The sequence below is a fragment of the Colias eurytheme genome, chromosome 23 (genome assembly GCF_061535395.1).
Source record: "Colias eurytheme isolate Ceu_HAF_F1 chromosome 23, ilColEury1 Martin Lab GWU primary, whole genome shotgun sequence".
In the NCBI taxonomy this organism is placed as follows: Eukaryota; Metazoa; Arthropoda; class Insecta; order Lepidoptera; family Pieridae; genus Colias; species Colias eurytheme.
Window position 1 is genome coordinate 2196635 of NC_143002.1, and position 20425 is coordinate 2217059.

The 20425-nt window shown below is 33.5% G+C and overlaps 1 protein-coding gene across 2 annotated transcripts; it reads right to left on the reverse strand.

The window, feature by feature from the left end:
* Positions 1 to 2691: 2691 nt before the first annotated feature.
* LOC149898141 (uncharacterized) lies at positions 2692 to 20174 on the reverse strand. 2 transcript variants are annotated; one of them, XM_090115309.1, is made up of 14 exons: positions 20058 to 20174; positions 19185 to 19352; positions 17982 to 18147; positions 16985 to 17083; positions 16705 to 16770; positions 16483 to 16558; positions 15614 to 16278; positions 10725 to 10933; positions 8042 to 10524; positions 6661 to 7807; positions 6186 to 6252; positions 5838 to 5912; positions 5023 to 5098; positions 2692 to 4076 (listed from the first exon to the last, which is right to left on the reverse strand). In XM_090115309.1, the coding sequence occupies exons 2-13, from the start codon at positions 19350 to 19352 to the stop codon at positions 5052 to 5054; spliced, it is 5268 nt and encodes a 1755-aa protein (XP_089971435.1). In that variant the 5' UTR covers positions 20058 to 20174; the 3' UTR covers positions 2692 to 4076; positions 5023 to 5051. The 2 variants fall into 2 exon arrangements, with proteins under 2 accessions (XP_089971435.1, XP_089971434.1); XM_090115308.1 differs by having other exon boundaries at positions 5838 to 5918.
* Positions 20175 to 20425: the final 251 nt, after the last annotated feature.

Sequence of the window (20425 nt, forward strand, 5' to 3'; positions counted from 1 at the left end):
AATTATAATATTGTTATATGTATAAATTATAATATAAATATTGTAAAAAAAAGATCTTGTGTATGTTAATTTTAAGGAATTTTTATGATAAATAATTACATTACAATTATTGTTTCTGTATAGAATCTGTAAATAAATAGTTATTAAATTATTACTTTATTAAACATTCCTATTAAAGTTAAATGTATTAAAAAACAGTTTGATTTACTCTCTAAGACATACATACAGACAAAATTTATAATAACTATATGTTTGGCTTCAATATCGATTGTAGATCATGCCCCAAGTATTATTAAAAAAGTGCGGTAACTACAGTGACAGCGAAATGGGTTGCACCAGCGTATTTTTAGCATAGTTAAAGTTATCAGAGTCTCAAGATAAAATTCATCTCATCTATTGTATTTGACGCCTCTGACAATTATTTAACGTTAACAATAGCTTTAACGGGTGAAACACGAGCGGTTATAGAGTGTTAAAATTAAAACGTCCTCTATAAAAGTGTCAAATGTTGCACTAACATTTTCCCTTACCGTAACTTAAAAATACAATTCGTTATTGCTAAAGTAACATGTTGCAACCCAGCCTCAATAAACATTCTTTCAATTTCTTTCGAATATAATCTTAATAAATCGTAATTAAATCTGTACTCTATACTGTATTGTGTATGTAATCTACAAAATATTTGATGTATTAATATCTGAATGTATCTCAAACAATAAATATGCAATTAAATTAATTTTTAGTTTTATTTCATACAACTCTATTCACCCAATAGCAACAGTTTTAAGCTCACTTAAAACTGCAAACTCAAACTCAAACATTCATTTATTCAATTAGACTACTATTTAGTAGCACTTTCGAATCGTCATTAGGTACATAAGTATTTTTAACATTTACCAATTGCACTTGTTTAATGTAACGTTTTATGTTATGGCAAGTCGTAGAATTAATAAACTAACATACCTACTCCAATAGAACACCGACTATCCGTTTTGAATATCTCTAAAGGGACTTATTAAAGGACTAAAGGTATGTCGCCACGTAAGCCTACAAAAATAAACAGAGCAGGTTTTTTTGCAAGGGAAGTGAGGTTTAAATTTTAATTGGATAAACCTAGAGCGTGATGGCATTTACGACTCACTCCCATACTTAAGGAAACTAATTTTATTGTAGGAACTAGTAAGGACTAGTAAAGATGTGTCTGAACATTCCGATTTTTTTCATAAAATTATGTGTTGGTATCTGGTATGTGTCTAGTAGGTATTAGCTACATAAACTAGTTTCATCAAAGAACGTAAATTTCAAAATGTGTTACATAAAGCATCTAGAAATTGTAACTAAACGTCTCCAAAAGCCAAATCAACTTGGTAGGAACTTTTCCCATCAGGTATCATCACAGACATGTATATTAAGGGTATCATCATATTATACTAATTAAAATATGTCACCTATACCTACACTGCGCGGATTTAGACTAATGGCTGGTTCACACTTTGATTAGTGCGAGTGCAGGTGATGAGTAGTACTACGTGTGGACAGCGACTGTTTAGTGCGAGTGTTTAGTAGGCTGTGTAGTAAAGTGAATAGAAGCGTGTTCTATTTTTTTGCGAGTGGACTGCGAGTAGCCACGTCCCGCGCGCCCTCCCTTCCCCCTCACTCGCAGCGTGCCTGCACTCGCACTAATCACCTTCACTCGCAGTCAATTGGACACTACTCGCACTACACACCTGCACTCGCACTAATCACCTGCACTCGCAGTCAATTGGACACTACTCGCACTACACACCTGCACTCGCACTAATCACCTGCACTCACACTAATCAAAGTGTGAACCAGCCATAAGGAATGATTAACGCTACACCATGTCGCGACTAGGCCGTGCCCCTTCGTCTGCATTATCAAACATTAAAGTTTAATTTTTGTATGAAACGGACTGTTTTGAAATGTCGGTGGCGGTTGGATTTTGTTTCATATGTTTCCCGGCTCCGACACGGCCCGTCTCCGGCAATGGTCAATTAATGGTCATAGTGCAATCTCCAGTGTATTAGATATAAGCTTCTTGGTACTTGCGAATATGTGAACAGTGAAATGCGTTGCGTGTCAACACTCATCAGTTCATCACGAATATTTCGGCGAGTAACCGAAAAAGTTCATATACCTACCTATGGTTCATACAATGTATGAACGTGCCCGCAAATCGCTTTTCGCTTGATTGAAATAACACTAGATTGACTTTTTTCAAAATATTTTTATAGCAGCAAGCTGACTACATAATGTTATTATGTACAAAATTCATGAGATATTTTTAATAGAAAAAATGCGATCGCGAGTCGGGTTTTGATCGAATTTTTTCTTAAAAAAACATTGTTCAAACGCTTTATTCGTGTTTTTATACATGTTTTTTAGCTCAGTTTCGTAGTTATTAATATCGGACGATGTAGATTGATTCTTTACGGTCCATCCAGCAATGGTACCCACTACCCAGTACTAATTCTAAAGACGATTCACATCATAAATTTGAAACTTAGGCCGGGACCTGGGTTGCACCATGTATATTACTTTAGCAATAACAAACATTAGAAATTCAGAACATAGTTAAAATAATTATTGTGCTCTTGAGTCTTGGACCGTAATTAGACGATCCATATAATAATATGTGGGATATAGAATAAAAGGAATAAAACAAAAATGTAATAATTATCGATTTATTTCAAAATTAACAATATTATAATAGCAATTATCTCACTAGAATTACTTTAACTAACACACTGTTACAATTCTTTTACATCCCAAAAGTCCACAGATGTCATGATTTTAAAGTGTTTTTATTCGAGCTTTTTAAAATAAATTCAAAATTAGTCTACAATCCACAATGTCTTTTGCAAAATTAAACAGTTTCCGAAAATTATTTTGATTACCAATAAAATTTTTCTAGTGTTTTGTACGATGAAAAATTACCTAAAAATATGTGTCTAATTGACTATTTAACTATATTGCCAAAGATATTATTAAAAACATTATTTTAACATGTCAATTTCTATAAAAATAGTCAAAGAACAGTACAGTAACATTGAATCACTACACGCACCTACATATACAAATATAATTTTCTATAGAATTGGCAACTGGGAATTACAAAAATACAATTTTTTTCGTATACGAACAATTTAAAATACTTTATGAATGCAATATTGTACTTTAATAATTATTGCTAAACGTTTCTTTATAGAAATGTTGTTTCATTCTTTTTGTAACAAAATTACTTAGAGCAATTATTTTAATAGAAAAAGCCTACTTGAGATTTAGAAAAATTATTGCATAAAGGTCACAAATTCTATGATAAAGCACATAAGACGTTACATTTTTATTTATTTTTGTGTACAACAAATATATCTTAATTTCTGAATTTAATCAAGTTGCAAATCAGTTAGAGAACCATGCAATATTTTAGTTTTACGTATTATAACAGCGAAAATTACAATCACAATTATACAATTTTCATTTCCCTTTACATACATTTTTATTTTCGTAGACATAATTTAAAAGCACGTTAAAACTTGAAACACAATTTTCTATATTACAGAATAGCACACACAATTAAATTTTTATTTATTGATTACATTGATCAAATATAAATGCACCATTTAACAGAATACATAATCAAATTGAAAGCTTTCATTTCATTTCTAAACATACGGTATAATATATTACTAAAAATGTCTCCATAATTCTAAAATTAAAAGCAATAATGTACAGTCAACATAAAATTGTCTTCTTATGAATGTTACTTATTCAATTATAAACGAATCGATAATTTAAGAAAAATAAAATGAATAATATCTAGTAAAGAAATGAAAAGAAAAAATATTGTAGTTAATAATATAAAATTAGAATGAAACAGTAAAATACTTATTATGAAAAGTAATACATATGTATATATAAAAACAATACCGATATGTATGCTGACTGTACTTAGCATGTTACATCAAAGAACTTAAAACACAACTATTAAATAAAATAAAAACTAAAACGTAATTGTCTTAACTCTTCACACATACACGGTCATCCATGTGCACCTGGAAATATGTACAAAGAAATATAATTAATATCATTATTCATATAGCATACTAGCTTTCCGCCTGCGGCTTCGCCCGCGTTTTCAAAGAAAAACCCGCATAGTTCCCGTGCCCGTGGGATTTCCTGGATAAAATCTAGCCTATATTACTCGTGGATAATGTAGCTTTCGAATGGTGAAAGAATTTTTAAAATCGGTCCAGTAGTTTATGAGCCTATTCATTACAATTAAACAAACAAACAAACAAAGTTTTCCTCTTTATAATATTAGTGTAGATTTATAAGTGACTATTTTTGAAGTGAACCTTCTTTAGGCGCATTGACATTGGTCGCGGAAGAATTCTAACAAATACCCGCGGCCCCATCATTAAAGCGGCTCGACGGAACACAGTGGGGTTTTAGTTGGTAAGAATCCGACATAACCCACGGCTCCTTCCCCGGGGGCCGCGGGTATCTTTGGAAGATTTCCCCACTTAAAAAAAAGGCACATTGACAGTAAAATTTAAATTTCGCGTCATGGAGTAAGGCGACGATTTTGGTATCTTTGAATTTGCCGAAGAAGTTTCACTTCTGATACGTGTGCTCGGCATACACGCTCTTTTCTTTAATCAGAATTTGTGAATTGTATCTTCTTATATATAAAAATGAATCGCAAAATGTGTTGGTAAGCACATAACTCGAGAACGGCTGAACCGATTTCGATAATTCTTTTTTTATTATATTCCTTGAAGTACGAGGATGGTTCTTATGTAGAGAAAACGTAAACATGTTCCACGGGCGAAGCCGGGGCGGACCGCTACTTATTAATAATTATATAAAGAATAAATTTCGTTCTATTTTTTCTAAATACGCGGTCATGATCACTATTGTTACGAAAAAATAAACTATTAAAACAATCGTTATTATAAAGAAACCACATTAATTGTAAATACATATGTTATACAATACCTTAAATAATAAATTTGTACTTTTCGAGGTCAAGAACAAACGCCCCGTCTGCGAGTGCGCGTGTTCTGTTGAGAATCTGAAATATAAAGTTTTTAAAACATTTTACACATTTTTTGTAAAGTAAGTAATAACGAAAAAATCTTTAAATTTTTGAATAATTTGATAAGTTACAATGTCATTTATTAATAAAATAAATAATAGTTTATAAAAACTAAAAAACACGCTTTTTATAGAAAACCGAACTAAAAAATAGAAAATTTTATCAAATTAGTGTATTGTCATCGGTCCTCAATAAATCTACAAAGTTTGAACGAACACACGGTGGCCGTTTGAGCGCGTCACATACGGTGAAGATACTATAATATTTTATCTTAAGATACTGTTATATTTTATATTACAGTATCTTAACGCATCCGGTATCAGCGTTCGGACCATCATTTTTCTTTTTGTCATTACGTACTAAGACCCCTGTAGAACCGCCATCCTGTTACAAGTGACGCGATATTTTGTGGGTCATTTGTAACAGGATGGCGGTTCTACAGGGGTCTTAGTACGCAATGACAAAAAGAAAAATGATGGTCCGAACGCTGATACCGGATGCGTTAAGATACTGTAATATAAAATATAACAGTATCTTAAGATAAAATATTATAGTATCTTCACCGTGTGTGACGCGCTTAAAGTGGGTCAAAATCGCGCCCAAAGAAGTCGGTTACAAACAAACAAACAGGTGAAGCTAATATAAAGCGTGTAAAAAAGAAAGTAAAAATGTATTTTCAATCACTTGTATATTTTGATGATTTAATATACTATACCTTGAACAACTTTGTTTCTTGTCCGTCTCTTGGCTGGACTGTTCACTGTTACTTTTAACTTCTTAGCCTGGCCTCCTGTTTTTGAAATATAAAATATTAAATTAAATTATTACTTTTTCCAAAACTTAACAGTATGCCAATATTTTTAACTCCACTATAAGAATAGAATATAGTCTGAGTAAATCCATAAAAAAGAGCATGTGAGCACAAGTGTCAGAAGTGAAACTTCTTCGGCAAGATTCAAAAAACCAAAATTGTCGCCTTATTCCATGACGCGACCTTGAAATTTTACTCTCAACGCGCTTAAAGAAGTTACACTTCAATAAATATAAATAAATAATATTGAACCTTTAGATGGCGACGCGATTGATTTTCTCTTACGGCCTTCTGTAGGTGGAATACTTTCAGCTTGAGCCTGTAGAATACAGAAAAATATTATAATTTACAGTATTTATAAGAAAATAAAAGAAAAATTTATTTATTTATTTACACATAGAACTAACTATCATTACAGGTTAACCTAATTCGAAAATGTTCGACTGTACTCAAAAATTGTCATCAATTTAAATACATATAGCCATAAGGGACTTAAAATATCGCTACAACTGGTAAAGAAAATAAAATTTCTGTTAAAACTAAATTATTTTTAAAACAATTGCTATAACCACAAAACAATTGAAACACAGTTTAACTTTTAACCAGTGATCTGTCACTTTAATAGTTGTCTATGTGAAATACGACAAAACCAGATTAAAGAGAACCCGTGCTTAAAGTTAAACCCTGTCTTAAGTTTTTTGTGGTAAGACAGTATATATTTTAGTACCTTCTTTCCTCTCGTAGTTTTCTTTACCACCGGTTCTTCTATTTTCTCCTGACTTTTATTAGCTTGATTTCTTCGAGTCCTTTTTGGTTGTACTTCATCTGCACTTTGACTTTTCACTAACATTTTCCCTTTAGCCTTAACATTTTCTACAGCAGGTATTACGGTTGTATTATTCCTACGCGATCTTTTAGGCTCAACGACTGTTTCTTCTGCGTTTACATCTGTTTCTTCTGCCTTTTTATTAATTTTTTTCTCTGTTATATTTGATTTATTAGCTGCTCTGCCGCGCTTTGGTTTTTCTTCGATAATAGCTTCTATTTGTACATTTTTGCGTCCACGTTTTACAGGTTCTGCCGTTTTATTAACTTCAATTTCAGCTTGTTTCTTACCACGTTTCGGTATTATTTCTATTTCGTCAACTTTAGCACCTCGTCTAGTTCGTTTTGTGGTTTCTACTTCTGGAAGCTCTTGTGTTTTATTTGCTTTTGCGTTTTTAGCTTCTTTCGGTTCTTCAATTTGTACTTTCTTTCCTCGTTTTGGTTTCTCTTCAACTATTTCAACCACTTTACGACCCCTCTTTGGTTTTTCTTCGATTACAACTTCATCAGCTTTACGCCTAGTGCGTCTTTCTGGAGAAGCTTTAGGTATAACTATTGCAATTGTAGATTTTTGTCTTCTTGTATTTTTAGATTCTACGGCATCTGAATCCTGTTTAGTCTTGTTTCTAGTTTGTGCTTTTGGTTTGGCAATTGGTGCTTTTTTAGTGATTACAAGTGATTGTCTTCGATTTATCGTATTTGGGATAGACTGCCTAGCTTTAGAAGCCTTTGCTTTTACTGGAGTTAATTTAGCTTTGCCTCTCGTTCTTCTTGGCGGTAATTTTGTTTCAGGCGTTTCTTTAGTTGGTGAAGGTTGAACATGTTCTACTTCAGTATCTTGAATATTTGTTTGTTGAGTTATTTTTTCCTTGACTATTTTTGATTTAGGTTCTTTTCTAATTTTCGATAAAGCTTGCAATTTACTGCTGCGAGCTTTTCTAGGAGAGAGCTTTATAGGACTTGCAATTTTGGTATTATTGGCTTTGGTTCTTCGTTTCTTTGGCTGTGGTTGAGCCACTACTGTCGTTGCTTCTGCCATTTGGGATGTACTGTAAAATACAAGAAACCATATAAAAGAGCTTTTATTATTTATGTTGCATCTTGAAAATAACTGTTACATAATAATATGTTTTAAGATAAATTAGAATGCAGTTGAAAAAGTTACAATTGATTAATTACAAAGAGATTGAGTTTATTTTAATTTTACATATATTAATACGCTATGATGAGTAGAATTATATTATTTATGAAGTTTTGCAATCAATTTTATAGAATTCACTTACCCGGCAGTAGCGTCAGCAAGTAGAGCTATCGGAGAAACGCGTCCCAACTCTGACGCATTCATAGTTGCGTTCTGTCCCTTCATCGGAGTCGAATGCACGACCCTTTTCTTTATCGGCAACCTTGCTTTACTCTCATTATTACTCTTATTCACTAGAGATCGCTTTTTAATCGGTAATGTGTGTTCACTGTATACTTGTACTTGTTTAGGTTTCTGATTTTCCAACCATTCTTCAACATTCGTCGTAATCAACTCTATAGAATCGTGCAAGGATTTCGCTTTACGCGTATTTGCCTTCGGCTTTGGCTTTTGACCGCTCGCCGCTTTATTATATGTACGTAATGGCGGTTTACCCATTAACAAATCGAATGTAGTATCCAAGTTACTTTCATGGAATAATTGTTCTATTCCACTGACGTCGCTCTGATACTTCTGTTTCTCAAGCCTAAACATTCTTTTAACACCCCGTACGTCTGTTAAGTCGTTTTTAGGTGAACGTATTTGTAAAGCATCCTTCACGCCAGAAGCGTTCCGCAAATCGTTGCGAGGACTGCTTTTGAACAGATTTTTAACTCCACCCACGTCTTCTAATGTGTTCTTTGGCGATCTTTGCTTTCTCGTTGATTTGAACACAGTTTTTACCGCGGACACTCGTCGTAAGTCATTTCTGGGTGATTGCATAAATAATTCTTTAATTCTAACGTCGCTCAGGCTATTTCTTGGCGATTTTGCAAATGTAGCTTTAACCCCTGTCACGTTTGTCAAATCGTTCTTAACAGATCTTCTGTTTCGCGGTGTTCGTAACAACCCTTTAACACCGCGAACGTTACGCAAGTCATTTTCTGGGGTATTTTTAGCGAATAATCGCTTGATGCCTTCTAAATTAGGGCTACTACTTGGTGTCGTTAGGGGACTGACAAAAACATCGGCTGTGACATTCTGTGTTTGGTTCATGATAGAGTTATCTGGAGTCCTGCCAGTTAACGCCGTGGTTTGTCTCGTCTGTTTTCTCGGTATATCGTAGTCATCATCGAACAACTGACGTCTCGAAAACTCTGTCATGCTCTGTGACAGTTTCCTTTTCACTGGACTGTTGAATAATTGTTTAACTATGTCCGAATCGTTCAAATTATCTATTATAGAGCGTTTAGATAGTGGTTTCTTGGCGGTTGAATGCTTATTCTTCACTCCTTCCAGTTCAGGCTTGAAGGCACTTGTCGGTGTAACTATTCCACTTTCATCTTGATTTCTTCTTGCAGTTCTTCTTATAGTAAATGATTTTGATTTCACATCGCTCTGCTTACGTTTAGAACGAATTACGCCAATAGTTTTTCTCTTGACGTTGATTTTAATTCCTTTTTTACTATATGACTGGGAAGCAATCGATCCTTGACTGGAATCCAAAAGACTCTGAATGCTCAATACAGGAGTAGTACATTCCTCATTGTTTGGCACATTTTCTGGTGTGATTGTCCCGTCTTGATTCGACGATATATTGACGGACAAACTTTTAGGCACGAAAGGACTAGCCGTTGTTTTCGACGTCCTTCTAGATGTTCTTGGAGAATCATCATCATCCAATAATAATAAATCGCTATCATTAATTCTAGATCGACTGCGAGATGCTCTAGATTTTCGCGTGCTATTAAACGGTCTAAAGTTCTCGTCATTTTCAGGAGTAATCATAGATGCAGATTGTACTGAGACTTTAGAATCGGATAGAGGCGTTTTCGTTGGAGGCGCTCTATTATATGGCGTGCTAGACGTCATAGTGGGGTCTATAGATTTGGAAATTCTACTACTGCTGCGCGGAGTACCAAAGGTTGGTGTGGATGCTACAGAATTATATTCGGAAACTCCATTCGAATCGACCGACACTAAATCCACTATAGAATAAGATTCAACATTCGACCCGCGCGGGCTCAAAGTTTTTGTCTGATTGGCCACTGTGGTACTCCAACTCTGTTCCGAAACAGTCTTAGTGAATCTTCGCGATAATCTCGACACATTCGATTGTTCTAACGCTTTCTGCATTATAAGAGAACTTCTTGACGAATTTCTTGAGCGCGGCGATTGAGGAGTTATTGTTTCATCGTTCTTCTGTTCAATAGATTGGTTCATTGGACTGCCCACTGCGTTCTCAATGATACGACTACTTCTAGAATGGATTGATCTTCGCGGCGACGGCGACGGCGATGTTATACTCGTATCTGAGTAATGCAAACTAACATCGGAAACGCTGTCGTGCGACATATTAGTCGTGTCGATCGTGACGATGTCGGACTGTCGTGTCTCGTTTTCCAAATTGCTCAAGTCAAATTTGATGGATTCAGTCTTTCTGTGATGGTTCTTTGGGTTTTTCAGCGCCGATTTCTTTGGGCTCGGTAGCAGTGGAGATTTCTCAGATATTGACGCTTTGGAACGACGCGACGAACTCCTTCTTGGCGTGGATACGTCCGAGTCGTTTATTTCTAAAACGGAAACCTGAAAATACAAAAAATAACTCTTACACATGGAAATAATTCACAAAAATAAAACTATTATGCCTAAATCAATGTTTTATAAACTTTAACTAATCAGTAATTACGAAAAGGACATAATCATCACGAAATACGTAGAATCGATCATTAAAAAAAATGACTAACATTAATTACACAAACAAAATAAAAACAAAAATTACTCACGCTAGAGTTCCGATTACTGCTTTTCCTTGAGCCCTGCGAATAACTACTAGATCTCTTCGGCGTGATACCAATCTTACTGCCTCTACTACTACGGGGTGTTTTCTTCACGGGAGTCGGTTTCGTCTCGACAATCGTCACTTTACTCGTGTTAGGCGTTTTAGATTTCGTGTGACGGGTCATAAGCATAATCGCCGCTTGCTTCGTGTGATCTAGTGATGAGAGAACGTAGTGTTTTAGCGTGCGGAACATTGTGAGTATCATGTTGAAGGTGTTAATTGTTAAATACAGATAAAATAATTTATAATAGGTAATAAAAAATTTGGAAGTATTGTTTAAAAAGTTATAAATAAATACAATAAAATCTAATAATGCAATAGATGTGTAGTACTTGGTTTAATTAATCTTACAAAATTGTAAAATATAATATTTTATTTTTAAATAAGTATAAGAAAATTATAGTCATGTAAATTATAAATTAAATGCACTTTTATTAATGTTAGTGTTAGCATCGACGAAAGATGACTGAAAATTTTAGAGTATTGCAAAATAAACGAGGTGCATGACCGAAACTTGATGCATGAATAGTTTTATATTAGTCATCGCTTTCTTTTTTTACTTTTCACGGAATAAACTTGTATTTATTGTTATCGAGAACGGCGTCTGTCGCGACGCTTAGGCACGGTCCATACTACAGTTAATTTTTCTACTTAAATAAGATTATTATTAAAACCATCGTAACAGAAACTCTTTTCGTTTATTAAAGACCCTTGATTCCATTAAAAATGTTTTTGATTGATATTTCGAGATATTACTAAACGCCACTTTAGGCCCTTCGCTCACGGAGCTACTCAAAAATGACTGAACTAATCAGTAATTACGATTACAAACCAGTTACAAATTGTATCTCGCATACAACGCTACTCAAGTTTTAAGGTTTCAGGCACTTGTCAATGTTTGCTCGTTCATTTTTATCATAAAAAACAAAGAAACTCGGGAAACCAGTAGCGTGGAGACCGACACGACGCGTCGCGCGTGATTGGTTGCTAACGCGTTACTCACCAGTTAGTAACTGGTCGCGTCGTGTGCGAATCTCCATAGAACATGTATGGGCTGTGACGCTCAGGCAACTAGTTAGTAATTTGAGTTTGTGACTAGTTCTTTTTGAGTAGCTCCATGAGCGAAGGGCCTTACTTATAAAAGTTTTGTTAACATGGGTAGCGATTACGAATAATCCACCTACATAGAACATACACTACGTAATATATGATTACATAATATTCGTCGAAAAAATGTAACAATGATATTGAAGTTTATTTGTAGGGCAATTATGCCCTCATTAACTATTATTATAACCCATATTAATGGGTTAAACTAATCCAATATGAAAAAACAAAGACGATAAAAATGTTACAAAATGACTTAAGAAATATTATATTACGGAAATTCAATAAAACAATGAAAATTCTTAAATCGAAACCTATTTTTATAATCATATTAATTTGAGATGACAAAACAGTTACGTATTAGATAAGTTACAAGATCCATTGTAAATCCTATAAAAATTGCTAAAAAATAAAATATATATGGGTGATTATACAAAAATGGGGTAACTCGATGTCATCAGCCAATTTAAACAAAGTCTTATTATATTTTATTCAAATAACAATCTATTTTAAAACAATGAAGCGTCCTTTATTTGGTCACTCAATTTCACTTCTTTATTTAAAATACAAATGAATAAAAAAAAAAAATTAATACCTCAAATGTCAGTACTTTGGCATGTCACAACTCCGAAAACCAACAATCAAGTGACTATCGTTTAAACATTATCATCGATTTAAGAAAACTTACAAAAACACTACAATCTTTGATGTACATAGTATTATATACTACAAATTTCATAACGCAATGTTTTCCATTTTATTTAAAAAATAAAATTAAACTTTGTCATCGTTTTCACTAGTCAGTCCGTTGTGTGTTTTTTAAATTCGAAATTCTCGCTAAATATCACCAAGTCGAGGTCAAATCCCTGTCTAAGTATTAATGTTGGTAATGAAGTTACTTGTGCACCGCATATTTTGACGGCCGTCATAACTGTACCAGCGCTAGGGTTGTGTTTGTCCTCTAAAATCTTGCTGCGCCAGTCAACATTTCAGTCCTATGGTGAGTCGTTATTTTATTGTTAATCCGATTTTTATTTTCATTTATAAATGGTTAACTATGATTTGTAAAAATATAGTTTGTTGATATTAGAAATTAGAAAAAAAAAAAATATTTGTGATTATAACCTCATATTAAGTCCCTTTTCATCAATCCGCTGGCATCAGTCCTTTGTCAGATATCGTGCCAGAGGACTGACGCGACCCCATAGTACTGATGATTCTGTCGTTTTTGAGAACTTTTATCTTGATTGCTATTGGTATAAGCATTTCTATTTTATATTTCAGTTTAAAACATCATGCGCCACGCTAAAAGAACCTGAATTTGACTAGGGAAGAAACATTTAAGAAAGAGAAGCAAAGAAAAGAGCTATTGAAACAAACTACTAATAATTTTATTAAAAAAGATCTTATTTTATTTAAATTATTGATTTTGATGCTTTCAGGGCATAGCTTTTTATATTTATCAGATAAATACGTATACGTATATTACTGTGAAGTAAAATTACCTCAAAATAACATAAAAGTTAATTAATATACTTAATAACATTATAAAAATGTCAAGGGGCTCTTATGAAAACTCAGATGAGACTTTCATTCGAGACTTTGGTTTTTAATTTTACTATAATTAGTACTTTTAACATAAATATTGGTAGATTTTTAGGGCTCCGAACCTCAAAAGGAAAAAACAGAACCCTTATAGGATCACTTTGTTGCCCGTTTGTCTGTTAAAACGTTTTTTTTGGAACGCGTGGAGGTATCAATCTGAAATTTATATTGGATACTCAAGATTAAGAACCCTTGGGGCTGTAAAAAAATCAAACTTATAACGCAACGCAATCAAAAGATACCTACATCCGTTAATACTGCAAATTTCCGCAAAATTAAATATTCGCAAGGGAATAAAAAAACACACAGGATGCTTGCCGTGTATACAGTCTACTATAAACTGCTATATAGTTTACTTCTACTTGGTAAATAGCAACGTCTTTATAACACAGATAAGGAAAAATTGCTAAAAGTGTAAATTTTTAGTTACAAACATAAAAAAAATAGGTTGTTTAGGACTCCAACTCGCACTTGGCCGTTTTTTTGTTTCTATTGTTTGTGAATTACTTGAAATATCAAGTAAAACTAAGTCAAAGTAGAAAAAGTTAAGTAAGAGAGTAAGAATATTCACGTAGCGTTAAATGTCAGAAGGCTGTTTTGAAACTTGAGACATTGTTTTTTCCCAGTATCACATATTATTAATTACCATTTTTAAACGTAACTAAGTGATTTTAATACTTAAAAGACATGTGCCATTTTTAAAACTGAGAGATTTGTAGTAATTTTCATTCAATTTCTTTAAGAATATTACAAAATTGTGTTTTTTATCAGTACCATCTTAGCCTCGTCAGTCCCCTGGAGGCCAATTTCAGAAAATTTAAAATATCTCACAATCTACTTAAAAAACTGGCTGGCCCGATTTGGAACAATATATTCATTAGATTAGCTATCATATACACCCTAATTTGTAACAATCTGATATAAAAAATATAGTAAACAAAATATCCTCAAAAGTTACCCCATTTTTGTATAATCACCCATATGTAGTTATAAAAAGTTTCTCTTTATATTCTTTAAAAAATAATCGATCTGTATGACAAAGCCTTAAACGGAAAATAAAAACGCGCAAAGGACAATGTTAAGGCTAATTTATTCCAAAACAAGTTCATTTCATGATAACCAAATTTTAATTATTTTACGATTTTTTTATGAAAAAAAAAACAAAAAATATCGTGTTTCTATTTAAAAAGTAGGTCATCTTACGAAGTTTACAAAAAACCTTACAAAACAATTTAGTTAATCAACATAGAATTATTTTATATACGCGGGATCAAAATAAAATTAATTTTAATATGAAAGTGTTGTAAACATATCCATATTTAAAAATGAAGAGTATCAATTCATATAACTTCGTTAATATTCGATTGTTTTCATTACTTATTCTCATAATTATATACCAAAGGTTATTTATATTAGTAGATGACTCATGAATATAAAAACGTACTCTAGAGGACATATAAAGTGCATAAAATAGCAATAAATTAAATAATTATAAATACTATTATTCATACATATTAAAAATCAATATATAAGCTTATATATTTTATTAGGCTTTATAAATTATTATAACCTCAGTCTTTCAGCTTGTGAGATTTCTTTCAACTAATCTACTGTCTAGTTGGCGCGCCAATTTTTTTCCACTGTGATGTCATTTATAAATGACAGCTGTCAAGTGTTGTTTATTTTTTTGTGACATTTGTTTTTAATTGGTGTTGCCAGTTAATATATTTTACAAAAATTTGGGAAATTGTAATTAATATAATTTTTATATGTAAAAAAAATGTTTTGTTCTGTAGGAGTGTAAATGTGTGAATTTATAGTGGGAATAAATTATGTATATTCTATCAATATTAATTGATAGATTTTATAATCGTTTTTTTACAGAAAACAGGGTCTTTTTATTAATGGAATCGATATTATGGTGTACATAAAGTATGTTATAAATTTGAGATAATAACAAACATATTATTACTTTCAGTTATACATATCCATGATATTCTCGATTTTTAATTATAATTCATCTTTTCATTTTCTTGTATAGTATTGTTGTTATGCTTGTGTGATTTCGAGTAAACTTTATCTTTAGCCTTTAAAAAATTAATAATAATAAAAAAATCTTACCTATAGATGTAGGAGCTTCAATTTTAACCGGTCGATTGTGTGTCTTCCTTAACACAGTCAGTCTCAACGATGTGTCTTTACGTTCATTCGCTCGCGACGGTGTGAGTGACGGCCGCGTAACTCGCAACGACCTGCTCTGTATCGGTGTGAGAGACGGCCGGGTGTTTCTTACGGAACGATACTGCGGTATGAGCGATGGTCGGGTCCTCACTGAACGGTTTTGCGGTGTGAGTGTCCCCCGTCGAGGGGTTATTGTTTCTCGTTTGTTCGACTGTGTGACCGACGACCTTGCACTCTGCGGTGTGACAGTCTCTTGGCTTGTATCAATCTGTGTGATCGTTGCTCTTGTACGCGCCGGTGTGATAGACGCCCTGGCACTTTGCGGCTTCGGTGTGATCGAAGCTCTTGAACTTTGCTTCGGTGTGATCGAAGCTCTTGAACTTTGCTTCGGTGTGATCGAAGCTCTTGAACTTTGCGGCCTCGGCGTAACACTGGTATTGAAGTTCGAGTTTGTTGCCCGTGCTCGTGTCGGTGTGAGTGCGGCCGGCGAGTGGCGAGCTCGCGCCGGTGTGAGCGACGCCCGCGTGCTCTTGCGCAGCTCTATCCATTGCGACGCTTTCGTTGTACTCGCTTGCGGGCTCTTGGGACTTGAACGAGTGGATTGTCTGCAAAAAATACGGTTTTATCAATGATCGAACAAGAAAAAATGGCAAATTGATTCTATAGTGAAACAAAATATGTATACTACATCATCCATCTTAACCTTTGCTAAGTGCAAGTTTTAACAAACCACATTTAAATTCAGGGTCATAAACAAACTAACTTATTATAATAAACTACAATTTAATGTTAATTTTATTTCATATTACCTTGTAGGTTCTGGCGAGGAATGCGCGCTAGATAGATCACTATTCACTGGCGTCCAGTTTTGTGGGGCTTTATCACCTTAACAAATAAAATTATATAAAGAAAAATCAACTATATCACTATTTTCAAACCTCAGTTACACACAATCACCAATATACAAATTATATTTAAACCAATAATTATCATAGTAAGATTAATAATAATACAAAAATTCATATAAATACCATTGTTACTGCCAGTTTCTCTCCTCTGCGGCTGTACGATGGCCACTTGCTTCATGCTAGTTGAAGCTGTAAACATTAACATTTTTAAACACTATATTTACTTATTTAAACTTATTTGTCACTTTAACTGACAGATAGAAACAAAACAAGACCAAAAGTTGTAAAACCTTTAATTAAAACCTTTTACAGCTTCTGTTTAGCTTATCCATAAAATAGTAAGAAGCTAGTATTGAAACAGTCCTTAAATAAATTTTTGATTTTATAAAAAAAATTCAATTACCGGGCGTAGATGCTCTATTAGAGTGTACTATCACATTAGTCGCTGTCGGTTCGCTCAGTCGAACCCGCCTCGACCTTCCTCGACCGGCGCGACATAGTGCTATACAAATAATATTTAGTTTATCTTTAGAGGATATTTTAAAGTATGAAAAATTATACATCCTAAACTGAAAAAATAGATAGTAAAAATATATTAAAGCTTCAGGATTATATCCCAACTAGCGGTCCGCCCCGGCTTCGCCCATGGTACCTACATGTTTAAACTATCCTATCTCTCAAGTTGGATCGAACTGCACATGGTGTGCGAATTTTATTATAATCGGTTAAGTGGTTTAGGAGTCCATTGAGGACAAACATTGTGACACGAGATTTATATATATTAAGATTTAAAAACGAAGTAATGAATTGAAAATTCTGTTGTAAAGATAATTTTTGGAGGTGTGCTAGGTTGCGACAGAGGAAATAGAATACAAACAGCAGTACGGTTATAAAACATTCATAACCATGTTTCAATGGTGCATAGGTTAATTATTCTATTGAAAAGGCTTAGCTGCCTTGCTTGTGTTCTATTTACTGTTGTTGCATGTTGGTTCTTGAGGGCCAAGGTGGATTGCCGTGATTGAAGTGAAACTTCTTTATCGGGGTTGGACAAAAATTTAGTGTAACATTTTTGCGTTACGCCGTACGCGTGAAATTTTTGCGTTACGCTATACTCGTGACATTTTTAAGGTCATAAAGAAGTTTCACTTCTTACGTTGTACTCTAGTACACGCATACATTTTTTTATTTATTTATCTATACAGTAATATTATAAAGAGGAAAGGTTTGTGTGTATGTATGGTTTTCACGCATAAACTACTGGACCGATTTTGATGAAATTTGGCACAGATAATCTTTAGACCCTGAGAAAGAACATAGGCTACCTTTTATTACGAAATATGTACCACGGGCGAAGCCTGGGCGGACCTCTAGTTTATAATTAATATAAATAAACTCACCAGGCTGTGCCCCATGCGGGCCGGGGCGGCGCCGCACCGGGTCCGCGTACTCCCATCTCAATTGTCTCCCACCGAGCGAGATCACATCACCGTGCCGCAGTGCAGCCACGCTAACCGCTGCACCGTTCACTAGTGTCTCACCCTCCGAGACACTTTGTACTACCGTCTGGTGTACGAGAATAGCATTAATTATCCATCCTACTCATTGAGATATACATATGGAGACGACACCGCCTACATCACTTATGTTCTTTTTAATGGTTTTAAAGTGAAACGCATCAAATATGCCTTCGTGTGTTGCACAAATAATACGGAAAAGTGCAAAGGAATAACTTTCGTCTGTAAGTACCTTACTAGATAATAATTTTTAAAACTTAGTTTGAGCAAAAAAATGGCGCACAGATTTTGTTCGTGGTGTCTCCACCATACATAGTAATATTATCTCAATGATCCTACTAATATTAATTGTGTTATAAATGTAAACATTTGTGTGGATAGACGTTTGTTACTCTTTGGTGCAAATATTACTAAACCGATTACAATGAAATTTGGTATGTAGCTGAAAACCCAGAATAAAACATAAGTTACTTTTTTTATCCCGGAAATCAAACAGGAACGGAAACTATGCTAGGTTTTCTTTGAAAATGCGAGCAACGCGGGTAGAAATCTTATTATACTATAGATACTATGAGTTTAACATTAATGGGACACCTTTGAACTAACATACTTTCTCATTAAACATGGTAAGTAAGCATAGTAAGGGTCTATAGAAAAGCAAAACCATATTGTAATAAAAGATTCTATTCAAAATGGGTGAATTGAGACTATGTATAATCTATTTTTGAACTTCTACCATTTATGTGTGATACATGTAGAACAGATACATTTTGAAGGATATATGTATGTATTTATAAAAATGGATATATATATATCCTTCAAAATCATAATTAATACATACTCTTCATGAAACATCACTACATAGTATAAAACAAAGTCGCTTTCTCTGTCCCTATGTCCCTATGTATGCTTAAATCTTTAAAACTACGCAACGGATTTTGATGCGGTTTTTTTTAATAGATAGTATTAAAAAACGCGGGCGGAAAACTAGTACTTGATAAAGATAAGCAAACATAGTAGAATACATTACAATACACACAACACGTACTTTTATCATTAATCTCACACTTAAACATTTAAAAATACCTGGTTAGCATGCACAACAACAGTAGCGTGATGCGGACTAACAGTTGGCATCATCACGCGTATATCGCACGCCAGGTCTGAGCCCAGGGTGGCCAGGCCCTCGGGCAGGGGATACTGCTTGACATCGCGACCCGCGCGGTCTAACACCACGAGCCGCCCGCCTGACATCTATAGAAACATAATTAGGTTTTATTTTATTGTAAATGATATTTGTAGGAAACCCGAAACTGTCTTGATCTATCCAGTTTGAATTTATTCATGCAATGTTTTATGTGTGATGAAAACTAGTTTATATTCGTACCTACATGCTATGTTTTATTTTTGTGCACAGGCTCAAAAATTAAAGATGTGCTTCTATAGACTTTAAAAATAGTGAAGCATAACATTTCACTGACTAAAAATTAACAAAGTATTAAATATATTAGAACTTTAGTTATAACTTGTAAGTAAACAACGTAAGGATACAAAAAAGACATGCGTATATCAAATTAGACGCTCGTCACACGATTTAATAAATCAGTTACCTGAGCTTAAAAACAAGTTCACTAACTTAGGCTTAATAGTCTAACAACCAACTTTGTTTTCTTATAAAATCGAAAATAAATATAATGACATGTACACAAAAATGGATGTGGAATGTGGATACCAAACAAAAATAATGTTTCCCGCCAATAACTCCCGATAAAACAACTTTATTATTTCTAACCAGAAAAAACAATCATAAAGACCGGTAAATACTTCTCAGATTTCTAGTAATTTTGATTCACGTTCTATAGAAATGATAATTATAAATTCATAAAAATGAATAATACATATTTTGAAAATGTAATGAAGCGTGTGCACTATCGCTAATTAAAGTAAATTTATACTTACTTATATCCAATAATGATTTATATCACGGTTTAGTAAGCACAATGTATGTAAAATATTAATACAACCACATTGGGCACATTTATTATTAACACAATCGCTCACAAATAATATTCACAAATCACAATGCTCAAAAATAATGAATAATGGCGTCGGCATCAAAAGTCAAAACCACAGGTCAAAACTGAAAAAACGTTTGAAAATTTATTTTAGACTTGTCAATGTCAAAAAATTAAAACAAGTGTTCGATAGTCTATGGACGATTTTTTTCCAAAAAATCTTTAAAAATCACAGCTAGTAAAAATAATAAATATGATGATGATAATATTAGTTTCTTTCCACACTGGTTCCACATCAAAAGCACTGGCTTC

What these genes read in the sequence shown, in the direction of transcription:
- LOC149898141 (XM_090115308.1), bottom strand. Translation starts at nt 19,352, where the DNA reads ATGTCAGGCGGGCGGCTCGTGGTGTTAGACCGCGCGGGTCGCGATGTC. An exon ending in CCCGCATGGGGCACAGCCTG is followed by an intron (nt 17,084 to 17,981) that starts GTGAGTTTATTT and finishes TTATTTGTATAG; the next exon opens with CACTATGTCGCGCCGGTCGA. An exon ending in TAATAGAGCATCTACGCCCG is followed by an intron (nt 16,771 to 16,984) that starts GTAATTGAATTT and finishes TAATGTTTACAG; the next exon opens with CTTCAACTAGCATGAAGCAA.